Genomic DNA, 9,261 nt, shown 5'->3' with positions numbered 1-9,261 from the left:
ACCTACCTAACTACCAATCTACCTACCTACCTACCTACCTACCTACCTATCTACCGACTTTTCTACCTACACAATTACCTACCTAACTACCTACCTACCTACAAATCTACCAATCTAGATGCCTACCTTAATACCTACCAGCCTACCTAACTACCAATCCTACCCACCTACCTACCTTAATACCTACCTACCTCCCTTGCTAAATAGCTAGCTAGCTCGTACCATCATCAGTGGGGTTGAAGGCACACAGCAGACAGATGGACGACACCCATCGGTTCATGTCCTCCTCAGACTCAGTCACCAGGTACCAGGTTCTCTCCACCGTCTTCAGGTCGAACACAAAGCTGCTCTCCAGCTCCTTCTTGGTGAAGGACAGACCGGCGTCCACCTGAGGGACGAGAGGACAGTGATGAAGTCACCATAACAATGTGACGTCACCGCGGCGACCAACAGTCGCTCGTACCTGTTCACACAGGTTGAGGTTGATGGTTCCGATGGGTCGGCGGGACTGTGGGTTCTTGTAGTACTGAAGGACATCAGGTTCTCCACTGAGACGACCACTTCTTAGCATGAACCAGCGACGCTTCCACGCCTGAAAGACAAAGAGTCATCTTAGAAAATAAGTTTTTATGTTAGTTTCTGGACTAAAGTCACAACCGTGATTTTAAACAGCTAGTGAGCTAACGTTACCACCCTGTCACAACATTAGCTGCAGCTAAACTGTATATAATACAGTATATAAACACTATTTAAAAACATTGTCACCACGTCTATAGATTAAATATAAGTGTCTGAAACCTTGTATTCTATTCAACGTCCACCAGGGGGCGACTAAAGCGACTGTAAAATTGATGCTAACCATTTGCGTAACATTAAAAACAAATACAAGTAAACTATAAAAGTAAAATGTATGAATAAAAACACGCAAATGTTCTGTTTCATCGCAACGTAACATTGAACTGCTAATGCTAATGCTAAAAATAATACTATAATAATATAATATATAAACAAAATATAAAAACAAACATTGTTACCAGGTCTATGGCTGCCTAGCATGGTGAGCGTTGCTGCTGAAAAGCGACCGGAAGTGACAACACAACGTTAGCCTCTTACAGGCTAACGTCCTCATTACACCCGTCAACACTTTAGCTTTATGGGTTACACACACACACACACACACACACACACACACACACACACACACACAGCTTGATGATGCCGTCATGTGCTGAGCATTATGGGTAGGGTCATCCCCCATGGGAGATCTACAAAATGACACCTCATGTTTCAGGCATTAGTCACAGTGTGTGTGTGTGTGTGTGTGTGTGTGTGTGTGTGTGTGTGTGTGTGTGTGTACGTGTGTGTTATTAAAAGGTGTGAAACCGAGCATGAAGATTGGTTTAAATTACATAACGTGTGTGTGTGTGTGTGTGTGCACGCTTTATGATCAAAGTACACAGCAGTTAAACACCGTCGAGTTCATTTCCCCCAACATTTCTCTCCAAACGCGGACAGGAAGAGGACGTCGCTGAACAGGAAATGCCGTTCAGGGATGGCATGAGTGTGTGTGTGTGTGTGTGTGTGTGTGTGTGTGCATTTGCGTGTTTTCATTCTTCCTTTTTTAAAACTTTTATTTGTTGTTAAAGTTACGCGTAATGGTTAGCATCACTTTTACACTTGCTTTAGTCGCCCCCTGGTGGACATTGAAGAGAATACAAGGTTTCAGACACTTCCACATTGGATTTAATCCATACACCTGGTAACAATGTTTGTTTTTATATTTTGTTGATATATTATATTGTATTATTTGTATGTATTATTGTAGCCGCGACATCACACATCGTACACACAACTTCGTACACCGTAACTACGAAGTACAACGTCGCAATCGTCACCCCCGACATTGTATACCCAACTAGCTACACTGGAACCAAAAGGACTTTCCACATCGCAAACACAACTTCCTGTGTTCTGACCGTGACTTCCTGTCATCGAGTGGTCAGAAGAGGAACTGCGCCCTAATCCGTTTGTATTCATATCACTTTAATTATTGTGATATCGGATCAAAGAAAGAAAACAATAATGCTACCTGCTTTTGTCTCCTTGTTTTCTTTCCTCTCTTGACCTCTGACCCCGACAGGAAGAGGGCACAATGGATCTAAAACAGCACTTCCTCCTTCCTGCCCCGCCCCCGCCCCGCCCCCCACACACACCAAAATTAACTCAGACCTGAGGAAAACAAACAAAAACGATTTTACGCTCTGTTTCAGTTCCTCGTCTTCTTCTCTAAAGCGTGGTCATGTGACCTGACCACACTTTCAGTCTGATGACGCTGGACATTTCCTGAATTCAAGGATTCGGTTTTGATTCTGCTTTTCTGTCAGAATATAATCTGCTGTGTTCATGTATAAATGTTGGAAGTGTCTGAGAGCTTGTATTCCGTTCAATGTCCACCAGGGGGCGAATAAAGTGACTGTAAAATTGATGCTAACCATACGTGCAACATTAAAAACAAATAAAAGTAAAAAAAAATGTACGCATAAAAACACAAATGTTTTACCGCAACGTAACGGTGTTTATAGTTAACATTAAGCTAAACTGCTAATGCTAATGCTAAAAATAATACAATATAATATATCAACAAAATATAAAAACAAACATTGTTACCAGGTGTATAGATTAAATCCAATGTGGAAGTGTCTGAAACCTTGTATTCTCTTCAACGTCCACCAGGGGGCGACTAAAGCAAGTGTAAAAGTGATGCTAACCATTACGCGTAACTTTAACAACAAATACAAGTTTTAAAAAAGGAAGAATGAAAACATGCAAATGTTCCGCTTCATCACAACGTAACAATGTTTACAGTTAGCATTAAGCTAAACTGCTCCTGCTAATGCTAAACATAACACAATATAATATATAAACACAATTTAAAAACATTGTCACCAGGTCTATAGATTAAATATAAGTGTCTGAAACCCTGTATTCTCTTCTACGTCCACCAGGGGGGCGAGTAAAGCGACTGTAAAATTGATGCTAACCATATGCGTAACATTAAAAACAAATAAAAGTAAACAAATGTATGAATAAAAACATGCAAATGTTCTGTTTCATCGCAACTTAACATTAAACTGCTAACGCCAATGCTAAAAATAATACAATATAATATATAAACAAGATATAAAAACAAACATTGTTATCAGGTGTATAGATTAAATCCAATGTGGAAGTGTCCACCAGGGGGCGACTAAAGCTAATGTAAGATTGATTTTCAAACTAGCTGACATTTAAAGGGTGTTTTTAAGGGTAACGACCTGGTTTTTAGTCTTAAACTTGGATTTAGCTTAAGCTTAGAGAGCGGAGGAGAAGAAAACCAGAGGAAATAAAGAGAAGGAGAAGAAAGAAGGAACTGAGGGTTTGTTATTGATTTAGTAAAAGTGTCTTTTTGTTGTTAGCAGAGGAAAACTGTGATGTTAAGGCTGGGTTATAATCTCTATTATGACCTCACTGAGAATGCTGCACAAGAATGTGTGTGTGTGTGCGTTTGTGTGTGTGCGTGCGTGTGTGTGTGTGTGAGTACTAGGGATAAGTTTGTGTGTGGAATTATGCAATGAATTAATCGCTTTCAGCTGCAGGAGGAGCAGGCACACACACACACACACACACACACACACACACGCACACACACACACACACACACTCTGCTGCAGCTAACGCGCGCGCACACACACACACACACACACACACACACACACACATACTGTATATATAGTAATATATAGTAGTACGATGTAAACCCAGTCTTTTCTCTCCACCTGTTGAACATCAGCTGCTCATCACCTCATCACTATCTGCTGTGCTCACACAACAGCAGGGGATTGTGGGTAATGGAGTCCTTTCTAACCAAAGTTCATGACCTGAAACTTTCCTCACAACAACAACAACAACAACAAATGTATGAAGAAAGAAAGAAAGGTGATTAGCTCACTGGCAAGGCATGCAGTGTGTGTGTGTGTGTGTGTGTGTGTGTGTGTGTGTGTGTGTGTGTCTAAGCTGTCCTGCAGATTTAAACTGTTCCAGAAAAAACTGGATTTTTACGTAAGATTTAAGACACTTTCAAAATAAATTAACCCATTTTTTCATCGCAGTCCTCGCAATCGCGACAAACGGCAACGTCTCACATCGTAACTACGAATTCTCTCATTGTAGATAAAAGTTTCCATATCGTAACTACGACTTTAAAAAATTGTAACTACAAGTTCCCGCGCCTTAGCTACCACTGCCAAACATCTCTTGTCGTAGTTAAACATCGCAACAATAACTCCTCGGAAACATAGTTCGTAACTACGTACGAACACTGACAAAATAAATGCGTAGAAAAATTTCTAACAAAATAAAACATGAATTTTACGACTTTACGATGTTTGCCTTTCATTTTACGAGACGAGTGCGTAAACGGCGATAAACTTAATTAAAAAGGTGATTTTTTTTTCCCCTTCACAAATGTCGTTAGCGTAGCATACTCACGTAACGTCGCAATTTTTTCTCCGGTGGTGATTTTCGCAGCCAGCCTTCGCAAACCACGTCCCCCGCACCGCTCATCGCTAATCAATCAATCGATAAATCAATCAACTGAGGCTCTGACGGACGTCCAATCAGTGGATGAGGATTCCCAGCCTCGACCAATCGAAGCCAGATCAGTTAGATCAGTTCACCGGTCGACTGATGACTGATGGGAAATCAGCAGAGATTCCAAAAGAGTTTCCATCTCGTGTCTTCAGATCAGATCCAGGCTCCAGAAATCAAGATCAGCTGATTTCAAAGTGATCTTCTGATCGCTCAGTTTTCATCCGAGTGAAGTGAAGGAGATTTTTCTGTGTGGACTCAGTTACAGTCAGAGTGACACCTCCTTCTGAGAGGCTTCAGACTTCCCAGCATTCACTCTGTTCTCCCTCTCTCTCCACAACACAATGGCTTCAGCTCGGACATTCCTTCTCTTTGTCTCCTCCCACTTTTTCCTCCTCCTCCTGACAGGAAACTCCCCCTGTGAATATGTTTAGAATGTGTGTGTGTGTGTGTGTGTGTGTGTGTGTGTGTGTGTGTGTGTGTGTGTGTGTGTGTGTGTGTGTGTGTGTGAGAGAAAGCGAAAGAGAGAGTTTTCTCTCCGAAGTTTCAGATGAAAACAAACAAACAACTTTTTAAAATGATTTCATCTGCATTAAAAGGCAACAATTAATAAAAAGAAAAAGATATAATTATAATAAAAGTGTTAAATTATATAATTTTACTACTTTATCTCACTAAAAGCCAGCGTTTCTTAAGGGGAAACTCCAGTTTATAAACCACTCACTCTCTCACACCAAAGTCACACCAAAGTCACTCACTCTCCCACACCAAAGTCACTCACTCTCTCACACCAAAGTCACTCACTCTCCCACACCAAAGTCACTCACTCTCTCACACCAAAGTCTCTCACTCTCCCACACCAAAGCCACTCACTCTCCCACACCAAAGTCACTCACTCTCCCACACCAAAGTCACTCACTCTCACACACCAAAGTCACTCACTCTCCCACACCAAAGTCACTCCCTCTCACACACCAAAGTCACTCACTCTCTCACACCAAAGTCACACCAAAGTCACTCACTCTCCCACACCAAAGTCACTCACTCTCTCACACCAAAGTCACACCAAAGTCACTCACTCTCACACCAAAGTCACTCCCTCTCACACACCAAAGTCACTCACTCTCTCACACCAAAGTCACTCACTCTCCTACACCAAAGTCACTCACTCTCTCACACCAAAGTCACTCACTCTCCCACACCAAAGTCACTCACTCTCCCACACCAAAGTCACTCACTCTCTCACACCAAAGTCACTCACTCTCCCACACCAAAGTCACTCACTCTCCCACACCAAAGTCACTCACTCTCCCACACCAAAGTCACTCACTCTCCCACACCAAAGTCACTCACTCTCCCACACCAAAGTCCATAGAGTAAACCAGTGATTTTAACATCACAGCACACAGGAGTTCACAGGAGTTGTTGATCCACTGCTGCCTCCATCACTAACTTACAATGACTGATTTTAGTGAATTCAGCTTTTAAAATATTTACTTTAGACTTAACCCAGTGACACAAAGTGACCACATGAGGCAGCAGAGGACCAGCAGCTCCTGTGTCCCTGTGAGCTAAAATCACTGGTTTACTCTATGGACTTTGGTGTGGGTGAACTGGACGATCGTGACATCATCAGTCAGTTGACTGAGATAAATTTACAGGTGAATGCTGTCATCTAGTGGGCAATATTGGTCCTGCAGGCTGCAAATCAGCCGGTACGACTGAAAAATATCAGACAATGTCATTGTTTTATTGTTTTAATGCAACAACCGATCACTACAAACACTTTAGATTTTAATAAAACAAAGATTTTAATTCTATTCAAACTCAATAGATCAATATTAAAGGCGCCATACGTAAGAATGTGGCCAAAAACAGTTACTACACTAAAATTCAAAATACAGAGGTCTTTAAAGGTTTAATAACTGGCAACCCGTGGTTGCTTGGCAGCGGAGACTCTACTGACTGCAATGACTGGTAGACTGTGGTAGGTGGCGCCACATGACGCCAAAACATGATTTCAAAACATAAACATGATTTGCAGTCTGTAAAATATTTTTTTTAATGCAAATATTTTGTCTGTACTGTTGTTGTTGGTGAGTTCAGTTTGTTATGAACATTATTCCTGAGTCTCTGTGACATATTAGGAGGATTTTATCATTTATTACATAATGCACCTTTAAAGGTTATGTAAGTGCTAACAAAATAAAATCCAATGACACAGGATCAGTGTTGATCTCTCTATCATCACTGAGTATACGTGCACACTGGTTTACATATGACATGCAAATGTACGCAACGAAAGGTGGACTGTACCTTTGTCAGGTGCCACATTTGCAGCCGAGCAGCAGCAGAAACAGCAGCAGCAACAGCAACAGCAGTAACAGTGAGTGACTTTGGTGTGGGAGAGTGAGTGACTTTGGTGTGAGAGAGTGAGTGAGTGACTTTGGTGTGGGAGAGTGAGTGACTTTGTGAGTGACTTTGGTGTGAGAGAGTGAGTGACTTTGGTGTGGGAGAGTGAGTGACTTTGGTGTGGGAGAGTGAGTGACTTTGGTGTGGGAGAGTGAGTGACTTTGGTGTGGGAGAGTGAGTGACTTTAGTGTGGGAGAGTGAGTGACTTTGGTGTGGGAGAGTGAGTGACTTTGGTGTGAGAGAGTGAGTGACTTTGGTGTGGGAGAGTGAGTGACTTTGGTGTGAGAGAGTGAGTGACTGGTGTGAGAGAGTGAGTGACTTTGGTGTGGGAGAGTGAGTGACTGGTGTGGGAGAGTGAGTGACTTTGGTGTGAGAGAGTGAGTGACTTTGGTGTGGGAGAGTGAGTGACTTTGGTGTGAGAGAGTGAGTGACTTTGGTGTGGGAGAGTGAGTGACTTTGGTGTGGGAGAGTGAGTGACTTTGGTGTGGGAGAGTGAGTGACTTTGGTGTGAGAGAGTGAGTGACTTTGGTGTGGGAGAGTGAGTGACTTTGGTGTGAGAGAGTGAGTGACTTTGGTGTGGGAGAGTGAGTGACTTTGGTGTGAGAGAGTGAGTGACTTTGGTGTGGGAGAGTGAGTGACTTTGGTGTGGGAGAGTGAGTGACTTTGGTGTGGGAGAGTGAGTGACTTTGGTGTGAGAGAGTGAGTGAGTTTACAAACTTCAGTTTAAAGACCTTAACTTGACCCTCGTGTCTCACGTGAATAATCACAAACACGTTGCTCTTGCTCTTCAGTTCGTCGCTGTGATGCTCGTCAACTCGTCCTCGTCCCTCAGCATCTGTCAACCTCCGCTGGATTTTGTGGATTGTCTGATCTGCACCACAGGCTTAGAGGCTTTCTCGGCCTACACCGTCACCAACGTGGTCGTCGTCCTCCCTCTCTCCGTCCTCATCATCTACGTCGGAGTCCAACAATGGAGACAACAGCGAACAAACTCGGCGGCGGCGAGGAGGAGGAGCCCCTCCGACCTCTTCACCTTCCACGCCGTTTGCATCGAGACCTTAAGCCTGATCGGAGACATCAACTACTGCGTCGGCAACTACATCGGCAACCTGACGCTGATAAAAGTTGGGTTTTTCCTCCTCTGCATCGTCTTACCGGGTCAGGACCTCTTCCATTGCCTGACCTGCATGGAGCGATACCTGGCCGTCATCCACCCCATCGCCTACCTGCGCCTGAAGAGGACGAGCGGCGTCTGGATCACAAGCGTCTGCATCGCCTGGGTTTGGCTCATGTGTGGTCTATGGGTGTTGGTGGCCTACCTGCACCTGCCCTTTTACCCCCTCATCCCGTTTGCCGTGTGGTTCGGGTTCTTCTTGATCTTCAGCCTCTTCACCAGCCTCTCCGTCGTCTGGACCCTGACTCGTCCGGGACCCGGGGACGGGGACAGGACCAGGACCAGGACCAGGGTGGACCGGTCAAAGCAGAAGGCGTTTCACACCATCGTGGTCATCATGGCAGCACTCATCGTCAGGTTCGCCGCGTTCCTCGTGTGCTTCTTCATGTTCGGCTTCACCATCTACGGAGACCCCCGCTACTGTTTGGCCATCAAGATGACGTTCTGGTTCTGTCTGCCCAGCAGTCTGGTTTTACCGCTGCTGTTTCTGCAGAGGAACAGAAAACCTGCCAGACACTGAATCCAGACCACGTAACGAGTCCCTCAGGAAACGCGCGATATTGACGACCCGCTAACGCTAACGAGGCATCAGATCTACGTCAAAAGTCCCTAAAGAGGCTGTAAAACGCACGCACAACAATTGGGGGCGGAGCCTGCAAACAATGTGATTGGAAAATGGCGACGCGAGAAATCAGTCATCTGTGCACAAAACGTTTTCATCGGCCATCTTGACTTTTGACATAAATCTGATGAGTTTTTACGAGAGCAGCAGGAGTTTTGACTTCTCGCCTATTTTTTACTTTTTGGAATCCATTTGTAGTTCTTATGGAATCCATTTTGTAGTTCTATTTGGAATCCACTTTAGGATCCAATATGGGAGTCCTTTTTGGAATGCATTTGGAGTTCTTTGGGGAGTTCTTTTGGAATCTATTTTAGAATCCTTTTTGGAGTCCTTGTCATCCATCTTGAGTTATTTTTGGAATACAATTTAGGATCCATTTTGGAGTCTTTTTTGGAATGCTTTTGGCATCTATTTTGGAGTCCTTTTT

The 9,261-nt window shown here is 43.7% G+C and overlaps 1 protein-coding gene across 1 annotated transcript in view; it reads right to left on the bottom strand.

Annotated features, from left to right (window-relative positions):
- Positions 1 to 4,648, bottom strand: part of LOC310939999 (GRB2-associated-binding protein 1-like) — a 12,513-nt gene extending 7,865 nt beyond the window's left edge. The window contains exons 1-3 of the mRNA XM_083904895.1: positions 4,528 to 4,648; positions 464 to 592; positions 223 to 388 (exon numbers count right to left, since the gene is read on the bottom strand). Coding sequence (XP_083761021.1) covers positions 223 to 388; positions 464 to 592; positions 4,528 to 4,602 — 370 coding nt within the window. The 5' untranslated portion in view covers positions 4,603 to 4,648. The remainder of the gene's footprint in view (positions 1 to 222; positions 389 to 463; positions 593 to 4,527) is intronic.
- Positions 4,649 to 9,261: the final 4,613 nt, after the last annotated feature.

This window comes from Microchirus variegatus (assembly GCF_963457635.1).
Source record: "Microchirus variegatus genome assembly, chromosome: 2".
NCBI lineage: Eukaryota > Metazoa > Chordata > Actinopteri > Pleuronectiformes > Soleidae > Microchirus > Microchirus variegatus.
The sequence above is the reverse complement of the archived record's forward strand: the minus strand, read 5'-3'. Positions and strand labels throughout refer to the sequence as shown.